The sequence below is a fragment of the Tamandua tetradactyla genome, chromosome 19 (genome assembly GCF_023851605.1).
Source record: "Tamandua tetradactyla isolate mTamTet1 chromosome 19, mTamTet1.pri, whole genome shotgun sequence".
Taxonomy (NCBI): domain Eukaryota; kingdom Metazoa; phylum Chordata; class Mammalia; order Pilosa; family Myrmecophagidae; genus Tamandua; species Tamandua tetradactyla.
Genome location: NC_135345.1, coordinates 10917608 through 10942657, shown reverse-complemented (window position 1 = coordinate 10942657; position 25050 = coordinate 10917608). Strand labels below are relative to the sequence as shown.

At 34.2% G+C, this 25050-nt stretch overlaps 1 protein-coding gene across 16 annotated transcripts in view; it reads right to left on the bottom strand.

Annotated features, from left to right (window-relative positions):
- LOC143663472 (uncharacterized) overlaps positions 1-25050 on the bottom strand; it is a 275238-nt gene that overhangs the window by 129173 nt on the left and 121015 nt on the right. For 8 of the 16 annotated variants that reach the window (XR_013165929.1, XR_013165940.1, XR_013165936.1 and 5 more), the window contains 4 exons: positions 23190-23357; positions 10282-10410; positions 8514-8630; positions 7897-8064 (listed from right to left, as the gene is read on the bottom strand). The exons of 2 other annotated variants lie outside the window; for them this stretch is intronic. Coding sequence is in view for 1 of the 14 variants with exons in the window: in XM_077137114.1 (XP_076993229.1) it covers positions 23190-23357; positions 24291-24384 (262 nt within the window). In the remaining 13 variants the exon portion in view is untranslated. Of the gene's footprint in view, positions 1-7896; positions 8065-8499; positions 8631-10281; positions 10411-23189; positions 23358-24290; positions 24420-25050 lie in introns of all 16 variants that reach the window. 6 more of the 16 variants (XR_013165934.1, XR_013165938.1, XR_013165937.1 and 3 more) reach the window with 4 other exon arrangements.

Sequence of the window (25050 nt, the reverse complement as noted above, 5' to 3'; positions counted from 1 at the left end):
CCTTTGTAGCACTGATGTTGTATGTGACCTGGTAATACCAGTAACCATATGTGATAGATTGGGTATGTGCTCCAAAAAAATATGTTCTTAATCTAAATGCATTCTGTGGGAATGAACCCATTGTGAGTAGGAGTTTTAAGGTGCTTTTTCTAGCAAGTTGTAGCCAATTGAATCAGAATCGCTCTTAATCTTATTTCTGGAGGCCTCTGGAGAAAGCCACAGGGAAAAAGCCAGAAGGAAGCGGGAAGGTGAAAGTAAACAGAATCTGCAAGAGAAAGGAGAGAACATTACCAGGTATATCACTGAGTGGCAGAGGAGCCAAGGACTCAAAGTTTGCCACCAGCCAGTCAACCCCAGAAAACCACACTTTTTTGCCACAAAGCATCACCTTGTGACCTCACAATTTTGGACTTCTCCTAGCCTCAGAACTATGAGCCAATAAATTCCAGTTGTTTAAGCCAACTCACACTTATTTGTATAAGCAGTCAGGAAGCCAGGACATTTTGTTTCCCAGCAGGTCTACAAAAGGTGAGCATAAAATGACATGCAAGTCAACTGTCATACGAGACACATAGAAAGATCTCTATTAGTGCTGTAATATTCCTGGTTCCTTCCAATATTTTTTCCTTTTCTAAAAATGATACTTCAAGTTGGATTTCTGCCACTTGCAATTGAAATAACCATTAGTTATGTAAGGGTCTAGTAAGGTCATGGAACAACATATTGGGGAGGTAAATTTAGGGAGAAGAGGGAATTACAAAGACAATCAGAGATGAGACACAGGAAATTGAAAGTTATATACAGTGGTTAGAGTAGAAGGTTTATACTGGAGTGAAGAGATAATCCTTCACTAGAGGATAGATGTTCTCTCATTTGCAGGAAATGTGAGCCTGATTCCTATTTGAACAAGCAAAATGGTTCCCTTACTTGAAGTATCCGGTTAAACATTGCTGAATATCTTCGGTATCTGCTTTCCACCAGAATGACTTTATATTCTGTTTAATTTTTTTGCACCATTGGGCCCTGGTAGCTCCAGAGGTAGACATGTCAACTCAGTTAAGCTTATTACAGAGCATCATCTCTTTTACAAATTGACAGGTATCTAAAGTCAGACCAATCAAATCCTTACCTGGATTTTTAGACCCATAGTTCTAAAACCTTCTTTTTTTTTAGAGCTAGAGGATTTGTGAAGCTGGGAAAGCTTTGGGAGATGTTATCTATCAAGTGGAGAATATCACTCTGCCATGGATGAGTAAGAATCCAGTACAGAGAAAAAGGCAGAGCTGTGAGAGAACAGAGCTAAAGCACCAATCAACATGTTTACCTAAGCCTGAGGTCAGCTCCACCCTATCCTTCCCAGCAATGTGTGCTAACAAAATCCTGTTCTTTGATTATTTAGGTAGAACTGGGTTTCTGTCTTTTGCCATTGAAACAATGCCAATTACATGCTGGGTTCTAGAGAGTGTCCCAATGCATTTTTCCTGCTGGATATATATGTTTTTATTTTTCAAATCAAATTGTAAAATGCACTGAAGAACAAGCAAACAACATAGAAATCACATGGACCAGTCCCCATATTTCTTTATGCGTGAGGAAATTGAGGTTTAAAGCAGGGACATGACTTGCCCTGATATCAGACAGTGAACTACCGGCAGAGTAATCACTTTGATGAGCAATTGGTGACCATTCTATTGTAAAGGTCTGTAAGAGAGTCATTAATCACATATATTTTATATATATTTATAAATATATGTATATATGTATGTACGCATATATAAGGCATATATTATCAAACCATATAAATGATATATATATGTTATATATTTATACATATGTAAAAATTCAGATGCAGTTAGTATTATACATTCATTTATAATAGCTCTACTTGATTTAAATGTAGTTACTTTGTAAAGTAAAAACTAAGAATCAGGGGCCATGGTAGCTCAATAGGCAGAGTTCTTGCCTGCCATGCCGGAGACTTGGGTTCGGATCCCGGTGCCTGCCAGTGGAAAAAATAAAAAAGAAAAGAAAAATAAGGATCAATACTTGTAGATGTGGGAATAATCTAGTTTGGCTCTTTGGCCAAAACTGACCTCAGTGCAGTGAAGGGTTTAGCTTAGGACTGGAAGACTGATGGCATCTCACACATTTTTAAGTGTTTCTTTTTTTCAATGATTGAAGGGTTTTTTGTTTTCTATTTTTTCCCCTTTTTACTTCAAAATGACTCACCATGGTCCAGACAATTGCTAAAGCTCATCATCTAGGGCACTCTGCCATCATTGGACAGAATATTTCTTTGACAAGTGTCATTCATTACCTTCTTCCCCAAGTTAAATGGCAGAATTGCTTTAGATTTGGAAGCACTGGGGTTTTTCCTCCTTATTTAAGCTGCTTATGATTAGTCAGCCTGACAAGAATTTAGCATTACTAAGCCTCTGGCAGTGAAAAGATAACTTCTTAATGCTTAGCAGTTAACACCAAAAGCATCAGCACTTAGCAATGGGATCCAACTCTCCTTTTGCACTAAGAGTCCGTGATGACAACATCATTGTTCTTTCTCCCCAGAGATATAAAGAGTTACTGTCCTGGCCCAGCTGCATGAAATAGAAACAAAGAAAGTCCAAATCTTAGTATGTTCTGTGCTCCTGTTAGAAACACTTGGAAAAAACAAAGCTCAAATGAAACTTGTATTTTCTAAAAGCAATGGAGATCCTGGGCTGTGGTGGAAAGAACAGTAATTCAGGAATGAAGTAGTCCTAGATTAATAATAATAACAATTATTATTATACCTAAATTTTGCTAGAAGCTGCTTTTCCAATTCCTGGAAAGTGACTTAATTTTCTGAACATCATTATCCTCATCTGTTTAAGCATAAGACACACAAAAATCAGAATTTGAGGCAAAAGCTTATATGCAATTACTTTTCTAAGGTGCACAATATTAGGGAAACAGGTGGGAGTAAAGTTAGAGGGAGCAAGAGAAAGAGGGAATATTGTCGGTTGGTGACACGGTAGGTGTCAAGCAAAACCGATTGCTTGATCTCATGGAGCCGTTTTCCAAGAAGCCAAATAAACTGCCATGTCTTAGGTCAGTTCATCTGAGAAGAGGAGAAAATATGTTAGGCATTGGATCTAGATTCCCATTGGTCAAAATTCTTCACACAGGATGCTAACCCCCTGAACTTCTAAGTTGCACGTCTCTAGACACAGGTCCTGTGCCCCTCTTGTCTCTGGCAGCAGGGAGGAGTATGTGACACCAGCATCTATTCAAGTACTGTTGGTCTATGTCCATGCTAAGGGATCGGAGCTCATGGAGTTTGCTGGTTCAGTAGCGACCAGGATTGAAATGAAGTCAAGTGGTCAAGGCAATAGATGAAGGAAAATATACTGAAGTGGTGGAGGAGAGCTGTCTATCAGGTGATTTGTGAAAATGAAGATGACCTGAAGGAGACATTTTGAGGATTCCTCCAGATAATTTGTGCTAAAGTCTTGACATGTAGTAGGTGCTTCATACGTGCCATGAAGCCAGAATGATCCATGTCATCAAGTTAAGATCTTTAATGTGCCCATATTTACAGGAAGTCGTCTTCTCAGCATCTACTCAAATAATGCCTGGGTATTTTGGAGGAGGAACACTTCTTTTACCCCTCCTATATTTCCTTCCATGTGCAGTTAACAGTAAAAGCTAATACAGATAAGAGGCAGACCTGGGAACACAAAAAGAGAAAGTGGCATAAACTAGTGACAGAACCAAATATCTGTGTTTGAAATGTTAAGACTGGGCAGAAGTGGGTTGAGGGAGGGTTGCTTTGAGAACTTTTTGAATATGCTTTGATAATACAGAGCAGTTAGGCTTAACAAGGAAATGTGCATCTTCATATTTTTGGAACATAAATTGAGTTGGAAGATAATGTGCGAATTACAGTAAACCCCAAACCTGCCAATTCTGCCACCTTAAAGAAAGAAGGAAATGGACCTTTTCATACATTCGAAATCCTAGTAGAGTTTCACTGGAAGATTTTTGAGTTGAGATCTAAAATCAATTTAAAAATAATAAAATTCAGAACCAGCATAACACATGCATAAATCTACAGCAAAGGAGAAGGGAGGAGAGAAAGGCACAGGAAAAAAAAACAACGAAGTTTTAGATACAAAAAACAAAAGACAAAAATAAGAAACAAGCTTTATTTATATTAGAATAACAGACCTTCTTGGTCTTTGAACCAATAGTCACAGCTAACAAGCCAGAAATAAATGTAGAAACATTTTACAGTTTATCACTGAAAGACCGTGAATGTATTTTTATTTCCATGTGCAAAACAAGAAGAAGTGGAGAAGGAGTAAAAGAAAAAGATTCTAAAACAGATAGAAAAGAGAGATCAAAAAAAGGGAAAGGTAAGCATAGGGGAGCAATTAAACTGATGGCAGCAACCTTCAATAGTGGATATTTACCCTCAATTGAAAAATTAACACAATTTTCATATTAAAATTATGTACCAGTGAAGCTACCTTTCTGGAACAAGAAGGGGAAAAATCAACAATAGGAAAAGATACCAGGCAAATACTAATGATACAAAAATGGAGTAGCAATATCATAAAAGGATAAAAAGGTCAACAAATATTTCCATGCTACAATTAGAAATTTGGATCCACTTAAAAATAGAGTTTAAAGATAAACAAGTAAATAAAAATGAATAAGTAAATAAATACCCTATCTACAAAAATTTTATCACAATTCTCTCAGTAGGTAAAAAATGAGGCAAGGAAAAAATATCAATAAACTCAATCTAGTAATCAAAATCAGGAATGCCAGGAATGGAACAAACTGGCATCATGTTCTTTCTGAAATGTTTCAATAAAAAATGTAGGATATCACTATGATTCCTGCCAAAATGTTTTACCTGAATGAAATCAAAAGGAAACTGTCAGACAAATCCAGAATGTAGGATAGTCTACATAGCAACTAGCCTAGAATCTTTGAAAATATGATTACTATGAAAAAGTAAGAAGAAAACAATAAGAAAATCTAGAATTAATATACACATTAAAATAAACTTCAAAGACATAACTACCACAGACAACATGTGAATCTTGATTGGAAAAATTAAACACAACTATAAAAACATTTGTGAGGTAACTATGGCAATTTGAATATGGACTTTATAATAGAATTATTAGTTTTAGCAAATAAAAAATATAGGATGTCCAGTTAAATTTGAAATTCATGATAAAATGAATAATTGGTTTAGTATAAGTATGTCCAACCCAATATTTGGGACATACTTATACAAAAATATTTGTAGTTTATCTGAAATTCAGATTTAACTGGGTATTTTGTATTTTATCTGATGACTCTACTGCATATTAGGTGATGCTATAGAATAGTTATTTTCTTAAATAAGACAATGATATTTAAGGATGAAATATCATGATGTCTTCAACTTTCCTTCAGATGATTCTGCGAAAATAATGCTTTAAGATAACACTTTACAAATTGAGGTGAAGATTATATTGTTGTTAAATGTATTTTCTTTGTTTTTTTCTGCAAGTTTAAAAATATTAAGTTGGCAAATGCCAATTGACTCTTCTATTTAACCTACTCCTCTTAAAATTAAGAAGTAAAATTGAAGTTTTCAAGTTTCTCTTTTCTACCATATGGTAAATCAAACAAGGCCATAGGCCATTTTGGAAAGCAGGTATCCATATAAGAGAAATATGTTTTATTTGGGATAAAATGAAAAGAGAAAAATAAATTAATAAAACAGAAGATTTGAAAAAAGTTTTTAGTAACTTTGATCCAATGATCAAATATAGAACTTTGCACTTGGGAATTGATAGATATAGATATACCTTATTCTCAATCATCCATAAAACATTAGCAAAATGTTATTAGTTAACTTATCATAAAGCAACCATCAAAAGATTTCAGGTAATTAACATCTTACAGATCACAATCTCTGATTACCAATAATAACAGCAACACCCTGTTCCCCTAATTAGCAAATATGTCAAATTAAAAATATGGAAAGTACAAAATCTTTACAATAGAATACTGAAGAAAATGCTTTATAGAAACATTCATGAAATGCAGCCAAAGTAGTGTTTTGAAGGAAATTTATAACCATAATATCTTGCATTCAACAAAAAGAAAGCCTTCATAGTAAGAGATAAAAATGAGACTTAAAAAGTTAGAGTCCAAAACCAGAATAAAACCAAGTCAAGAAAGAAGCCAATCACCCAAAGAAGAGTAGAAATTGATCAACCATAAAATAAAGTAACAATAAAAGAGAATATTTACTCTAGAAATATTAAAAAATGAAAAAGCCTGTAAAAATTAATACCAAAAATATAAAGTACAAAATAAAAGCATAAATAAAGAAGAGAATTAAACTATAGATGCTTCAGTGATTAATGATATTTTGAGGGACATTATGCAAATAAATGTAAAACCCAAATGAAATTTTTAGAAAATAAATCTTTTACTGATACCACCTCTATTAAAAAGTAAAAACTGGAATAATAAAATGGTCAATAAGGAAATGACATCAGTAATTATATTTCTCTCCATAAATGAAACACTAATCCCAGGTGGCATTACAGGGAGTTTTAATCAAACAGTCACAGGCAAGGTGATTTCTGGATTCTGGCAGAGGTTTCATTCCTCTCCAAGGCTCCTGCCGGGTGACACTTGCTTACTTCGAACACTCTCTCTGGATTTTAGCATCCTATTCCTTGTACCTTCAGTTCTAAGTGCTTTCACTAAGTGAGTCAGCCCCAAGGTGCTTCATCATTCATTGCTGTTTGCCATTTTTTTTTTTTTACCTTGTCCATATATTTGTAAATTGTCCTTTCATTAAATTCTTTTTCATCGCCTGTCACCGCTTTGTTTCTGTTAGGGCCAAATGGGGATGCTCAGAAGAAAGAGAGGAACCAAGATGGTGGGATGAATTGATTAAAATATAAGGAAATTCTTTTTAGCATTTTTATTGTGGCAACATATCTACAACTCAAAATCTATCATTTTTACCACATTCAAGTGTGTAATTCAGTGGTATTAATTATACTAAGAACGTTCTGCTACCATTACCATGATCCATTACCAAAACTTCTCATCACCCCAAACAGAAACGCTGTATCCATTAATAATACCCTACCCCCTACAGAAAGCCCTATTAATCTGTTATTTACTTTTTGTCTTTATGGATTTTCTTATTCTAGGCATATCTTATAAGTGGAATTTTATGTTATTTATCATCATGTATCTGAACCATTTCACTCAACATCAAATCTCTAAGGTTCATCCATATTTTAACATGTATCAGAAATACATTCTTCTTTACAGCTGAATAATATTCCATTGTGTGTGTGTGTATATATATGTATACATACACATATACATATATATATATACATACAATTTGTTTATTCATTCATCTATCAATAGGAAATTGGGCTGTTTCCAACTTTTGGCTATTATGAATAATGTTGCTATGAACATTTATGAACAAATATCTGAGTCCCTGTTTTCAGTTATTTGGTGATATATGTATATATATATGTACATCTGAAAGTGGGATTGACATTTCATATGAGCATTCTATGTTTTACTTTCTGAGGAACACTAAACTGTTTTCCACAGTGGCTACACAATTTCACATTCCTAGTGACAATGTACAAGGGTTCTTCTTTCCAAAACTTTTGTACATTAAAGGACATCATCAATGAAACAAAAAGACAGCTTACAGAATGGTAGAAAATATTTATAAATATTTAATATCCAGAACATAGAAAGAACTGCCACAACTAAAGCACAAACAATATAATTAAAAAATGGCAAAGGGCGTGAATAGGCATTTATCCAAAGATATATCAATAAACACGTGAAAAGATACTCAACATTATTATTCTCCAAGAAGTGCAAAGCTCTCTGTACTTTTTGAAGGCTTCTCAGTCTCTTTCAACTGTAAGTCATAACCTTTCAGAATTAACCCAGCTCTGAATCAGGTGCACGGGTGGTTCAGTGGTAGTATGCTTGCTTTCCATGCAGGAGACCCAGGTTTGGTTCCTGGAACATGTACCCAAAATAAAAAACAAAACAGTTCTGAATCTAGTACCACGTGTCTCCAAGTGTGGGTCACAAGGTGATCTGAATGCCAGGATGCTAAATGCTCATTACTATTTAGCAGTCACTGATATAATCCAAAATATGCATCCTACAGATAAGGAAATTGAAGTCCAGTAAAGGAAACAGCACAAGGTCACAGGAAGTTAGTGTCAGAATCAGTTCTAGTTCATGTGACACTAAATTCCCAAGCCACTCTCCTTTTTATTTGAATGAACAGCTTCCCAAATAATCTTTTTTTCTGAACCCCTCTTTAATTTTTCTGCATCCTTCTTGGGCTCAAAGCAACCTTTTGACAGCAAATATGTCCTCTTTTATATATTTATATCACTTATAATACCAAGCCCAGTGCCATCCATGAGGGAACAATTAAATTACCTTACTGATTATACCTGCCATTCTTTGGAAAAACTTTCATTTCTCTGGGCTCAATGATAACTGTTTCACCATAGGGCCTTCAAGCTTCTATTCCCATCATCTTTTTTCAGACTTTGGTTTTGCATAAAATTCTGGACAAGAAATTTCATAATAAAATTCTTGAAAATCTAACACCAAACTTTACAACCCCCTCAAAAGCCAATGATAAGACATATAAGAGTAAACAATTTATCACACACACATAGATATAGTACATATTTATGCACACACACATATATATATACACATACACTCAGACCAGACAGATAAATTATATATATATATATATTATTTATATATGCAGAGGTTTCTCTGTAGAATAAATATATATGAGTTTTTTTAAAGGATAGCATTATAATGTGCCAACAGATTTTGATTTCTTTGGCATAAACATTTCTAGTGGCTATTTATAGAGTAGATTGTCTAATTACAGGCAAACCATATGTTATCAAAATGATAAATCATAAAGGGAGGGTTTAAGCCAACAAATACACATAAGTTTATAAAATATATTCATACTTCACAACATATATGTGTTGAAAGATTATAATTATATGATTTGATTTTTTGATTGCACAATGATTTGAATCACAATTGCCATTTTAAATGAACAATTGGAAAAAAATGATCCCATTATATCAATGAGGTTACTCTGATGAACTCTAAAACTGGATAGTGATAAAGGGAAATATGATTTGTATGGCAAAATTGAGGATATGTCCATATTTCATTTCTGAGCTGTTTTCACAGCAAGTCATACCTAAATGTTTGATCTTGATCAGCTTAAATTTGGCAAACACACTTCATCTGAAAAACTTAAAGAAGAGAACTTATTTTGCAAACAGCTGTTTTTTTATATTATCAAGGATTACTGTAGTTTTAAGTAAAAATGTGAAATGGAAGATAGCATGGTCTACAAAAGAGAAATAAGCATGAGTATATCTATTTGTTTATTTATTTTTAAGCAAAGAGGTTAATGGTCTTGAAACCACATACTCATTATGCAAATCGAGAAAAATGTACATAATTCTTTTGGTTCCAGTTTGTTTATCTCTAAATGCATCAAATTGTACCCTCAAGTTGGTTTTTGATGGCAAATGCGTTCACACATGCAACATGTTTGGCCCTAAGTTAGCAGCCAATAATCGTTAGCTTCCACCTTTCTATGCATCAATTTTGAAAAAAATAATGTAGTTTTAAATTTTTTAAAGCTGATCTTGAGGGCATATATATATATGATCTGTTTTACTTTTTGTATTTATTATCCCTGATTTACCAAATAAGTTCAGATCATTGAGGAGAATGGGCTTAAAATTCTGTCTCAGATAGAAGACAGATAATTGAAGTATTCAAAAGAAAATGTTCTTTTGGTGCACATTCATTCTATATTTCTTGTTTTCCTCTGTGGCATAATTTTCAATTGTTTAAAAAAGAGAAACTAATTTCAGATCAATAGTACTTCATTAAAATACTTCTTTTGACTCTACTGGCTGTCTGCACACAGCTTGTTCAATGAGGTTATCTATTTTGGAAACTAAAACAAAGTCCCACATATCTGCATTTTATTATTGATTCAAAGGTGACCTTGAGCAAATTTGATTTCTTCCTATCTTGTACCTATACGTGAAACATGAGCATTCATAATATCTGCCAACAAGTGACAAGGGTGGAGGAATATCACTTTGTATCTATTCATGTTGGAACTGAGTGTAGAGTGAAAAGAAGTCCCACACTAACATTTACCTTGCACTCAGGTCTCTCATGCATATGGAGTTTCATAAGTAGAATGAATGTCTGATGCATTAAGTAGACTATTTGCAAATCCTCATTTGAAGGTAACACCCACTTTTCATAAAGAGTTGTGTTTTCAACCTCAGGAGAAAAAGAACAAAGGATTTACAATCACATTTTATCCTGGGGAGTCCAGTGAGATTTCAGCCATCCTATTGCTGAGGATTGATCTTGAAAATTGTTGGAGAAGAAGCATGTGTAAAGTTAGTTTTAAAAAAATGAAAAGATAGAGATGGTTGAAGTAATAACTTAACTGCCGTTCAGTGAGTTCTAATTTGGCATTTGGAGTGTGCAAGAAGATATTTCTGCATTTAGAAGAAAATGTTAGAATTTCCATTTATATATTTTTCTCATTCTTTCAATTTTCTATTTTACCTTTGCTTTTATTTTAAATTCTGCATAACATAATGATATAGTGTATGTGTATATAATTAATAAATGAGTAAACAAATGCATAATACATATTTTGAGACACATGATCTAAATTTGATAATTAAAGATGACAACAAAAGTTTGAAGACCACTGGGTTATATTAAAAAACATTGCCGTAGAAAAACAAATAATTTCCATTTAATGATGCTTACTGCCTGATAGAGACTGTAGCCAAGATTCTATTCCAATGCCTCTGTACTTTTTTCCAACTGTCTGGAATGCTTTTTCCTCCAGTACCCATCTAGTTCCTCCCCAAAACCATTCATCTACACAAATGTCAGTTTTCTCATAAACCCTTCCCTGTCACCTTATCTAGAATTTAACACTCCTAGCTCCAACATTTCATATAGCCTATAACTCTATTTTTTTTCTTAGCACATATCATTAGCTACTAATCTAGTATCTATTTTACTTACTTACTATTCTACGATATAAGTTGTTGTTCTCTGCCTCTCCCATAAGAAAGAAAGCTCATGGCAGCAGGGAATTTTATGTTTGTTCATGGCTATTTATGTTCTTAGAATCTAGACTACTCTCTGGCATATAATGGAAGCTTGTGGGAATGATGCAAGAAGCTCTTGGTGACCTTCCTGATCCTCTCCCCAGGCACTCTGAAGCTGGTCTGTGCCCTCTTTGGGTCATTAGCCTTTTTCAGGAAGCTTAGTAAATATTTGTTGAATGAATAAATGGGTCATTTCATTTTTTTCTAACAACCAAAAAAAGTGTATAATATTATCTCTACCTTTGGGTGAAAATACTGGATAAAATCCGTCCAAAAATATTCCTGACTTACTCCAAAACTCAGAGTAAGTGATAGACATTCTCTGAGTGCTGAAAAGGTGCTAGAGTGCAGCAGGCCACTTGAATGATAACAGGAAAAGACTAATGTGAGTGCAGAGGTTAAATGTGTTACCTGGTAACCCAGAGAGTTACAGTGGAGCCAATGGGTTGAAGCTAGAGAAGAGGAACTTCAGATATTAGCAGAGATGAACAAATTAAAAATACAATGCTTAAGAGGGATTGTGGGAGATGACAGAATGGGAAGCTCCAGGACTCAGCACAACTATTAAACAGGCAGAAGCGTCTGCAAACAAATACTTTGAATCTCTGGAGGCCAAAATAATACTGTACAGCATCCAGGGAAGAGTGAGAAGAGGCTGATAAATTATGGTAAAGCACAGTAAATTCTTCTCTCATGTCGTGGCTGCTGGTGTCATCCCCTACTCTAGTAGCAAGCTGCCATGGGAACGATTCCCTGGCTATATTGTGGTGATAGAAACAGATGTAAAAATTTTTCTTCTCAAGAACAAGGGTGGGCACAGCCCACACCTTGATTAGCAACTTTGGACCAAAGGGGCCCTGCTCTGAGGACAGTCATTGTTTCAAATCACCCTGTAGAGGGAAGGTGGAAGTAGAGACTTGAGGATGCTGGATTCCTCAGAGCTGCAGGGGACAATTAGCTGAAGGGCTGCATTTACTAGGCAGACCAAGAAAGCTTAGCTTGTGGGAATGATGCAAGAAGCTCTTGGTGACCTTCCTGATCCTCTCCCCAGGCACTCTGAAGCTGGTCTGTGCCCTCTTTGGGTCATTAGCCTTTTTCAGTTAGGAGAGTCTGATTCAGGAGAAGCCTCTCTAATGTACCTGCCCTCTCACAATTTGCCCCCCAGGTAAAAGCAGCTTGAGACAAGAAAAGAGTACAAGAAACTATAGAGGTAAAAAGTCTGGGAAAGGGTGCACAGGTGGTTCAGTGGTAGAATGCTCACCTTTCATGAGGGAGACCCGGGTTTGATTCCCGGACCATGCACCCGAAAAAAAAAAAAGTCTGGCAGAAAGGTTTGCCACTTCAAACACATGGGATAGTAAGGTCTGCTCCTGTGAAACAGAGGGGACAACAAAAAAATAAGGGACTCGAAGACATATAATAAGAAAGGGCCTACGAAAAGACAGGTCCAGAAAAACATGGAAAATCCTGTACACTGCATTCACTTTGGGCAGACCTTCTGTATAAGAGAGCTGAATATCAAGAAAATCTCTGTTCTCACCAGCTGGTTACAAAATGAAGAAACAGCTATCTCAGGGAATAAATTAAAAACTTACCATTCCAAAATATTAAAATGTACAGTAGATAACAAAAAGGGCAAGACAAACAAGAACAGAAAACAATGGCCCATCCACAGAAGAGGATAAAAATACAGAAGATACCAATGAAAAAGACCAGAATGTGGACATACCAAACAAAGTCTTTTAAAGAAATGATCATAAAAACGCTCAGGGAGCTGAAGGAAAGCAAAGAGAAACAACAGTAGGACATCAGGTAAACAGTGACTGAGCAATATGAGAATCTGAGTCAAGAGATAGAAATTTCAAGCAGAACTACTAGGGTTGAAGACCATAATAACCGAAATGAAAAATGCCCAAGAAGATTTCAAAAACAGATTGGAGCTGGCAGAGGAAAGAATCAGTGTCTTGAACACAAGATATTTTAAATTAGGTTGAGGAGCAGAAAGAAAAAGGAATTAGGAACAGTGAAAATAACCTAAGATCTTTGGGACACCATTAAGCACACCAATTTCTGCATCACGCAAGTCCCAGAAGTAGAAGAAAGAGAAAAAGGGGTAGAAGGAATGTTCAAAGCAATAATGACAGCAAACTTCCCAAATGTAGCAAGGGATGTGAACATGCACATCCAAGAATCCCAGAAAAAAACAAACAAGATAAAGATGAAGAAAAACACATATCATCGTGTATTGACCAAACTATCAAATGGCAAGGGCAAGGAGAGAACTGTGAAAGCTGCAAGACAAAAGCAATGTCCCATGTGCAAGGGAATCCAATTAGATTGAGTATTATTTTCTCATCTTCAACCATGTAGGCAAGAAGGCAGTAGGTTGAAAGCCTTAAGCACTGAAAGTAAACAACTGCTAACCAAGAATTTTACATCCAGGAATTTAACTCTCTCAAAAATGAGATGGAAATTATGGCATTATCAGTAAAAAAATAAATAAATAAAAGGTGATGGAGTTCACCATTATATCTGCTATACAAACAATGCTGAGGCTCTTCAGACTGAGAAGAAAGGACAATAGACAGTGTATCAAAGCAGCATAAATAAATAAAGACCTGCAGTAAAGGTAACCATTTAGGTAAATATAAATGCTAACATTATTAGAGCGCATTGTTTGTTATGAAACTCCAATACTTACATTCTAAATGTGGTAAAAGGCAAATATATAAAAAGTAATGAAAAATCTATGGCTTTGGATATTACAATGTACAAATATTTAAGTGGCAACAAGTATATTAAAAAAAAAAAAAGGTTGTGGGGCACCCTACGTGGGACATGATATTCAAGGGTGAAAGTTTCCCTGGCAGCATGGAAGATGACTCCCAGGGATGAGTCTGGCCCTGGCACCATAGGATCAACACTTCCATCCTGACCAAAAGGGGGGAAAGTAGTGTAATTAATAAAGTATCAGTGGCTGAGAGAGCTCAAATAGAGTTGAGAGGCTACTCTGGAAGTTGCTCTTACACAAGCTTAAGTTAGATATTGCTACCTATCATAACTTACCAAACCCCAATCAAAACCATTCCAGCCAATTCTAAAGAACACCTAGGGCAATATGTAAAATTCTACAAAGGTTCCATGCAGTAGGGTAGCTTTTCAGAAACCTATAACGTCCAGATGTGTCCCTGAACCTAGAGGGTCCCTTCCAACATGAAAAAGTTAGCATGGCCATAGCCCAAATACCTCTAGAGAGAGGGGTAAAAGATTAAAGATGATGGTGGAGTTATACAGAGAAGGTAGGGTTTAAAAAATTAATATGATTGCTGAATCATTAAAATTGATATTTCTTTTAGTCTCCAGTATCATAGAGCAGCTAGAAATAAAAACTTAAAACTGTGGAATTGTAACCCATACCAAACTCTGAAATCTGTTCCACAACTAACTGCTGTGCTGTGCTTTTAAATTTATTTATTTTTTGTATATACATTATTTTCACAAAAAGGAAAAAAAGTCAATTGTGATAAAAAATATATTTATTACTCTTATCCTCCAATATTCTGGAGCAACTAGAAGGAAAAATCTGAGATGATGGTATGTATAGCCCATGACAAACTCTGCGATTTGTCTGATATCTACATGCTGACGAGTGCTTTGAAAACTACTGCTTTTCTCTTTCTTTGCTTTGTATATTCGTTATATTATACAATAAAAATGTTTTAAAAAATGTTGGGGGACAGAGGGAATAGGAAAAGATATGTTTATGCTATCGAACTTATTATTAAACCAAATATGATTGTTACATGTTTAGAATGTTAAACTTTAAGCCCATTATAACCACAAAGAAAACAGATAGCAATGTAACCATATAGACAAGATGCTCAATATGTACAACACAAAAAAATCAAATAAATATAAATGTAAGTATTAATGGAAGAATAGAGGGACAAAAAAAATTGAGGCATAAAAAGACTAAATAGCACAATATCAGAAAAGAGTCCTATATTTCAGTAGTGACTTTAAATGTAAATGGATTAAACTCTCCAGGCAAAAGGCAGAGATTGGCAGAACACATAAAAAAAACATGACCCAACTATATGCTGCCTGGAAGATATTCACCCTTAGTTCAAAGATACAAGTAGGTTGAAAGTTAAAGAACAGAAAAAATATACCATGTATTTCATAACCAAAAGAGAACACAGGTAGTTATATTGATATCAGATAAAATAAACTTCAAGTCAAAAATAATGACAAGGGACAAAGTCACTATATACTTATAAAGAGGTTAGTTTAACAAGAAGAGGAGCAATTTTGAGTATACATGCACCTGAAAACAGAGTCCCAGAATATATGAAGCAAATTTAAAGGGAGAAATTGATCTATCTACATTTACAGTAAGATACCTTAATATGCCATTTTCAATAATGGATAGAACATCTACTGAGAAGATCAATGAGTAAATATAAGAATTGAATGACATTCTAAGACAACTAGGCCCAACAGACATATATAGAGCATTTCACTCAACAAAAATAGAATACACATTCTTCTCAAATGCACATAGATCATTTGCCAGAATAGATCATATCTTAAGTCAGGAAAAAAGGCAAATAAATTTTAAAATAATGAAATCATTCAATATATCTTCTTGAACAACCACAGAATAAAGTATAAATCAATAACAGAAGGAAAAAAAGAAAACTCAAAATTATATTGAAATTAAACAACATATTCTTAATCAACCAATGGTTTAACAGGAAATCACAAGTGATATTAGGAAATATCTTAAGGTGAATGAAAATGAAAATACAACATAACAAAACCTATGGGATGCAGCAAAGGCAGTTGTGAGAAGAAATTTATTGCCTTAAATGCTTATATTTAAAAGAGAAGAAAGAATTCAATTGAAAGACAATCTCAAAACTGGAAAAAGCTAGAAAAACAGCAAACTAAACCCAAAGTGAGCAGAAGGGAGGAAATAACAAAGATTACAGTGGAGATAACTGAAAAAAGAAAAGGAAAAAAGCAGTAGAGAGAATCAACAAACCAAAACTTGTTTCTTTGAAAAGACTGATATAATTGACAAACTGTCAGCTAGCCTGACAAAATAAAAAAGAGAGAGAATTAAAAAAAAATTAATGAAAAGGGGAAAATTACTACTGACCCTCCTGAAATAAAAAGAATAAGAGAATATTTTGATAAACTGTACACTAATAAATTACATAACCTAGGTAAAATAGACAAATTCCTTAAAACAAGCAAAGTGCCTACATTAACTCAAGAAGAAATCAAAGATTTCAGCAAAACAATTACAGGTAAAGTGATTTTGAATCACTAATGAAAATCCTTCCAAGATAGAAAAGTTCAGGACCAGATGGCATCACAAGAGAATTCTACCAAAATAATTCTACTGAAAATTCCAAGAAGACGTAACTCCATTCTGTTCAAACATTTCCAAAAAATTGAAGAGGAAGGGACACTCCTAGTTCACTCTACAAGGCCAACATCACCCTCATACTATCACGCAGAGATATTATAAGAAAAGAAAACTAAAGACCAATATCTCTTATAGAGATGATACCTATATATCTTATAGGTATATAAGATATACCTATATCTTATAGGCATAGATTTCAAAATCCTCAAAAAAAAAATACCAGCAAACTGTAGCCAATGGCATTTTAAAAGACTTATATACCATGGTATAGTCAGATTTATCCCTGGTATACAAGGTTGGTTTAAAATACAAAAGTCAATTAATGTAATTCATCACGTTATCACAATGAAGAGAGGAGAAAATACACATTGGCAATTGATGCCAAAAGGGCATTTGAAAAAATCCATTACTCCTTTGTAATAAAAATACTCAGAACAATAGGAATTAAAGGAAACTTCCACAAAAGAATAAAAAGCATATATAAAAAGCCCACAGTTAACATCCAATTTAATGATGAAAGAATAAACATCGTTTCTAAAAGATCAGGAACAGGAAAAAGATGTCTGCTATCAGCACTGTTATTAAGCATTGTACTGGAAGTTCTAGTCAGAGCAATCAAGCAAGAAAGAGAAATAAAATGTATGGATTGGAAAGGAAGAGTTAAAACTTTCCCAATTTGGAGGTGAAGTAATTCCACATACATAAAGTCCTGGAATATCCACAGCAAAGCTCTTAGAACTGTAAAATGAGTTCATCAAAGTGGTAGGATACAAGATCAACACCTCAAAATCAGTAGCATTTATATAAACAAGCAATTAACAATCAGAAGAGGTAATCGAGAAAAATATTCTAGTCACAATAGCAACTAAAAGAATGAAATATTTAGGAATAAATCTAGCCAAGGATGTAAATGACTTGTCCACAGAAATTTATGAAACACTGCTAAAAAAAATAAAAAAATGACCTGAATAAATGGTAGGAAATACTTTTACTACAAATCAATCTTACCCAAAGCAATTTATAGATGAAACTAAATCACAACCAAATATTCCAACAACCTTCATTGCAGAAATGGAAAAGTCATCAAAATTAAATGGAAAGGTAAGGGACCCCAAATAGCTAAAACCATCTTGGAAGAGAAGAATGTCGTTGGAGGTCTCACACTTCCTTATTTTAACTAATTACAAAGCCACAGCAATCAAAACATCATGGTACTAGCACAAGAACAGATATATAAACCAGTGGAATCACACTGAGAGCTCAGAAATCAACCGTCACATTTATGGTCAATTGGGAATGCATAGGTTCTTCAACTAATGGTACTGGGAAATTGGATTCCATTTGCACAAAAAAGGAGGACCCCTACTTCACACCTTATACAAAAATCAACTCAAATGGATCAAAGACCTAAACATAAGAGCAAGAAATCTTAAACTCCTAAAAGAAAATGTGTGGGAGCATCTTCAGATTCATATGAATTTGTGGTTTCTTAGACTTTACATCCAAAGCACAACCAACAAAAGAGAAAGAAAATAGGTAAATGGGACCTCATCAAAATTAAAAGCTCCTGTTACTCAAAGTACCTTATCATGAAAGTAAAACAACAAACTGCACAATGGGAGAAAATATTTGGAAACCCTCTCTGATAAAGGTTTAATATCTAGAATATTTATAAAAAATCATTCAACTTAACCACAAAAAAATCAATCTTTAAATAATGAGCCCAAGTCTTGAATAGACATTTCTCCAAAGAAGCTGTGCAAATGGCCAGATAGTACATGAAAAGATATGCAATATCATTTGCCATCAGGGAAATATAAATCAAAACCACAATGAGAGATACCATTTCATACCCATTAGACTGACTATTATTAAAAACAAACAAACAAAAGAAAATAACAAGTGTCGGAGATGATTCAGAGAAATAGGAAAACTCATTCATTGCTGGTGACAATGAAAAATGGCACAATTCCTGTGGCAGAAAGCTTGGCAGTTTTTCAGAAAGTTAAGTATAGAATTATCGTATGTCCCAACAATCCCACTTCTAGGTTTCCATCCAACATAATGGAAAGCAAGTTTTCAAAGTGATATTTGCACATCAATGTTCTTAGTGGCAAAATATCCAATTGCCAAAAGATGGAAACCCAAGTGTCCATCAACCAACAAATGGATAGATAAAATATCATATATTCATACAATGAAATATTATTCAGACATAATAAAGGAATAAAATCCTGATATATGTGACAATATGGACAAAATATGAAGACATCATGTTGAGCGAAAAAAGTAACAAAAGGACAAATATTGTATGATTGCATTGATATGAAATGATTAGAATAAACATTCATAGAGTCATAATCAAGAACAGATATTACCTAGGGATGGAGTAGAGATAGGGAATGGGAAGTTAAAGCTTAAAATGTACAGGGTTCCTATTTAGAATGATGGTAATGTTTGGTTATGGATGGTGGTGATAGTAACAAAACATTATAAATGTAATCAACAGCACTGAATTATATCTGAATATGATGAAAAGGGAAATGTTAGGTTATGTTTATAGTAACAGAATATTTTTTTAATCCATGGAAACACACTACACAGTGAATCCGAGTTATACTAGAAATGTGCTATCATCTATTGTAACATATGTCCCACACTGATGCAAGGTGTTAATAATAGGGTGGTATATGGGAATCCTGTATTGAAAGCACGATTGTTCTTCAACCCACAACTCCTGTAACAAAAAATGCAAAATATACAATGCAAAGGGGAGGAGCTACTGGAAAATGGAGATATTCAAAGAACTTGTATGAACAGTTTCCAGGATCATCACAAAGATGATTGAAGCACTACAAGGAATGAGATATTTTTCAAGGACCCTGCATACTTTTCAAATATAAATTTTTCATGAAGTTTTACTACCACTATGGAAAAAAAATGCTGGAATTTCCAATTAAAGTAATGAAAATCATATTCTTCTATTTTGAAGAGTTATATCATAGCCCCAAGAAAGAGAAAGTTAGGAGTGATGTAAACCACCTTCATAGAGCATCAGCTGTAGGAAATATGGTGTGAAATATTTTCTAGTTTCTCTGCACATCACGCTTTCAAATAAGGAAACTGAGATTTAGGGAACTCAAGTGAGTTGCTCAAGGCAAACCCAGTGAGAAAGTTGTTTTGCTTCCTGTATTCTAAATACAAGCTTTTATGAAGATAGCAAGTGAATTATTTCAAAAGTATAGATAAATAAATAGAGAAGGGCCACAGATATATAATTTATGGCTCAAAGAAAAAAAACGTGAAACTTTGAAAATCAATTCTCTATATCCTAGGATAAATATTTAAACCTATTAAAAACTACTGTGACTCTGAGTTCATCACCTGAATTAAGTAGAATTCAAACAAATTTGTCCAAGTGAACCTTAATTGGCCACTTTTTTCCACCTCATAAAGTCTAAAGAATAATAGCTAGATGCTTCAGGGAAAAAAAATCAGCGTACTCATAGCTTTTCTAACTATATTTAAGCAAGATAAACAACTTGATTGATTGACTAGCTCATTTATTTTTAATTCTTTCATTATTCACAATTGTGTTGCAGTGCATCATATCACTTTATATGGCCTTATTTTTCCTTCTGAATTATTTTCTAAATATAAAAGAATAATGAATTTTGAAATTTTGAAGATTAGAGAAAATATCTCTTAAATTACCAATGTTACAGTCTTCTCTCTCCAGTATAAGCTATTGTGATCTCAGACAGGTTGGCATGAATTTATTGGTCAGCTATCATACAAATAACAGTAAACACTTATACGGTACTTATACTGTGACAGTATTTTGTCTATATATCTCATTTTATGTTCACCACAGCTATAATATGTTCTTGAACCAGTATTTAATAGCAGGAGAAACTGAGGTAAAATGACATGAAGTAACTTAACCAAGTTTGCATAGTTAGCATGCATAATTAGCACTGAGATAGAAATTGTTGGGAATTAAAAAGTATATTTCGGGTGCATCACCTGTCATTCAAAAGAAAAGATAAAAATTCAGAAATATGTTATTGAATAAATAATTTGATTCATTAATCAATAAATCTATTAAGAAAATATTGAAGGAGTTATAAAACAATGCATGCTGTATGATCAAGTGCTATTTTTGTGGTTACTGAATTTAAGTGCTTTGAAATCTACATAATCTAAGAATGCTATTTGTGGGAAATGAAGTAATTTTAAGCTTTATGAAACAGAAACCAATCCAATTGATTTGATAAATATATATTATTCATATAATGTTTAAAAGACACTGGACTAGATTCTAGGGATATAGAAACAAATGTGATATATTTCCCATTCTCAACATCTCTCTAATGGGAGACAAAGATTTGTAAGCAAATAATTTCAAGAAGGCTTGGTTTATGCCATAATAGAATACAAATAAGGTCTAAAAGTGGCATAAAAGAGAAAAACAAGGCTGAGTGCTCTTCCAAATGTTGATAGAAAATTCATATGGATATCATTTTTAATTAAATTCAAAAAGCCATTCAAGGCAAAGAGTCATTATGTCATTGTCTCCATGCTCTAAATTTGTTTGAAATCCCTTTTTTAAAAAGCCTTCAGTGAAAACTGAAACAAATCCTGTATATCGCATCCCATAAATAGGAAATAGAACTCACTTTACTTAGCATAATTTAATGTTTCTAAAGCCAAAGGATATCTATCTCATTAGAGTAAATTAGTGCTCTAGGATTATTCCTTTAAATAGAAAAATATGCAGATGACAGATTTTCACATGGGCATAATGACAAAAACTGTTGACTTCTTTTTACAAAATGTGTTCATTTCAGAGAAACTGCATCAGCTGCACAAATAGGACCTCTGCTACCCCTTGTCAGCCTCCTCATACATATATTTGAATATTATTCACCTACTGAGGGAAAGGGGGATTATTTGAGATTTAACATATTAGGTTGAGAGGTGTTAAAGAAACCCAGGACTAAATGATAAGTGTAACACAAGTTTAACAGTACAATCCCTTGCTTAATGATGTATAATTTCTGCCCAGCAAGGCAGGTAGTGATGGATGGAGTGTCAAACACTTGCAATGAAGATTCCAAAAATTGAAATGAGGAGTTCCAAAACATTCCAAAATGCCCAGGAATTAAAATAAAAACAAACAAATAAACAGAGATTTTCAGGTAATATGGCAGCCAGGGATGGGACTAGGGTAAGATAAAAGGAGCCGAGTTCCTATTATGGCAAGTGCAGGTTAAGACTGGTATCATGGTATTAAACCAATTTGCTTTTTCTTTAAATCCAGCACTCTCATTTGTAAATCAATCATAAAGCATTTGGGAGAGGTGGAAACAGAAAAGGAGAACACCATTTTTGACCTACTACAAAATACCAGAAAAATTATAGACTCTTGGGCATGTAATAAATAATTTGTGTTTGCTGCTCTTGAAGGAAAGAACAAATTTGAAGACATCTTTATCTTATACAGAGTAACCACATACAACAGTACCTACAAACTGTATATGTTTCCATATGTCAATATAATGTATATATGTGTGTCATTTCTAAGTAATGCCAAACAAATAGCAATTATATTCAATAGCAAATAAACAACAATAACAAAATAGCTCTCAGTGGGCCTTGTTTCCAGACCCACTGAGTTTAACTTTAGCATACCCAACAGCCAATAAATCAATCAGGCACCATAGCAACTAGGATCAAAGAGTCTGCATCTCAAGATAGTAGGACTAACGAACAATTTTTTTTCAATTCAAAGGCATATACCATAGTTTGGAACACATATGCTTTTAGAATATGGATATTTCAGTCTTGTTTCTTCTGCAGAAAGTCTGGGAATAAAGCTAATCTCATTCGGAAAGCATTCTTATTCTCTATAACCTAGCCAGTAACCTTCATCAATATATTTAATCTTATTGTCCTCAGCGTCATCTTCTTTAAAATTGGGTTCAGGATGATACTTGACTCACAGATTGGCCACAGGGTATTGGCAGCAGTTCCCTTTCTGTTTCTACTGAGATCTAATTCCATTCCAAAATCTTTGCAATCCACCAATCCATGCAGAGAAAGTCACCAGCATGCCCAAGGATTTTCTGAAATGCTTACAGAAAGACAAAACTGTCCAGCCAAGACTTTACCTAAGGGCCTTTTCTCCCTTTCTGAATGTGCTCTAGTTTATTTATGGCTGATTTACATCTGAACTAAGTAAAACCTTGGTAAAACAGGTGGGTCTCATACTGCCCAACTGAGTTCACTGCATGCTCAGTGAATTTGTGCCCTCTACTTGCTGCCTTTTTACCCTTTACTTTGTAGATTGTCCTTTTTGTCTATATAAACATTTTCAATTACTTATATCTCAAAGAGATTTAAAAAAACTTTAAAAAGGTGACAAGGGGCAAACCAATATACCTTGCTTCCAATACTACAAAGTTTAAAAATGCATTAAATTATACCTTTGGGAAACATAAGAGTAGTCCTAGAATGATCTTTTTTTTTTCTTTTGTCATCTTTCTTCAAACCCTCAGACTTTTCTCCTAAAAGTGCAGAGGCAGCTTCTTGGGTGACAGTAGCATCATTACAGGACAATGTTTGTAATTGCAGCAGCATTTTACAAAAGAAAACTGTGGAGACCAGAGAAAGAAAAAGAAAGATGATCAAATTCTGCATATTTTTTAAAAGTTTAGCAGTTATTCAAAGGTTGACATTTACTCATGCCCTTAGGTGGTTTTTCTTTGTCAACACAGTACTCTAGGCTACTAACTGCAACAACCCTAAGTACAATTCATTAACCAATCAAAGAGTGAGAAAGGCTCACTGCTAATGAAGACTTCTTAAAAAGCTAATGTGATTCATTTAACTTCATGCCAATTTCAATTTCCTTATATGTTTTAATTTAATTCCAGAAGTCTTTATTGGTGTCTCTACAAAGAAAATGTCATGAAAAGAATGCAGAAAATTGACCATATTCCTCAAGGAAAATGAAGAATAAAATTTTGCTTGAATATTTGGATATACAAGATACTTGCACTTGGATATTTTTTTAATTGCTGCATTATCAAAATAAACATCACAATATATCATCACTTACATATAAATGATCTTTTTTTTTATTAGAGCAGTTGCAGGTTTACAGAACACTTGTGAAAAAAGTACAGTTCACATATACTGGCCACCTCCCATATATAGTATTTCCTAAAGAGCTATCAGGAAATATTTGATTGGACATTTGAAAATGTTGAGAGAAATATTAAAGTATGTTAACAGCTTTGGGGGATCCCAAGGTTGAGGTTTAATCTTGAACACAGATAAGACTTGCAAGCTTTGGCACAAGCCAGTTGACCTCTTTGAACATTGCATTCTTTTTCTTTAACTTCAACAGCAGCCCTAGAAACAAGGCCACATCCCTCTTTGCAATGTCAGGAAGCTCCCTCAACAACCAACTATGGAGAAAGAAATGTTATCCTATGTCTTACATTCTTCTCTATTTTCCCTTGTGACTATGGAAGGACTGTCCCTCAGCATTATTGCTGTGTAACAATTTACCACAAACTTACTAAAACAACACAGCTTTGTGATTTCACAGTTTCCATGGGTCAGACATCCAGGCATGGCTTCACTGGATCTTCTGTTCCAGGGTCTCATCAACATGTCAGCTGGTGCTGTGTTTTCACCTGGAGGTTCAACTGGGAAAGAATCTGCTTTGTGGTCACTCAGATTGTTGGCAGAATTCATTTCCTTGTGGTTAGATGACTGAGAGACCCAAGTTCTGCTGGCCATTAACCAAGGGCCACATTTGCCTCCTAGAGACTGGCTGTTATTCCTTGCCATGCATTCCTCTTGAAAGGCCCTCTCACAGCTTGGCAGTGTACTTCCTCAAAGCCAGAGAAAGTCTCTCTACTCAGAGAGGGCCTGGTGCCTCATTTAAGAACTGTGACCTGTTTAAGCCAGGCCTACCCACCATAACCTCCCTTTCAGTGATCTCAAAACCAATAGATTATTTACAAATAAATACAGTTTTGCAGGTTTCCTTTTGTTTCCTATGTCTTTAATTTATTTATTTTTTCGCATGGGCAAGCACCAGGTATTGAATTCGGGTCTCTGTCAAGGCAGGCAAGAACTCTGCCACTGCATCACTATCACCTGCCCTTTAATTTATTTTTTCTTATTTTATGGGACAGAATTTCAAATACAATATTACATAAACTTATAGTAGCTTTCTTATTGTCCATGTTTTTGGCATTTGAAATAAGGTGTAATGCTTCTAAGTTCCAGTATGAAATAAACATTTGCTGTTTTAATGCAATTTTATTGAGA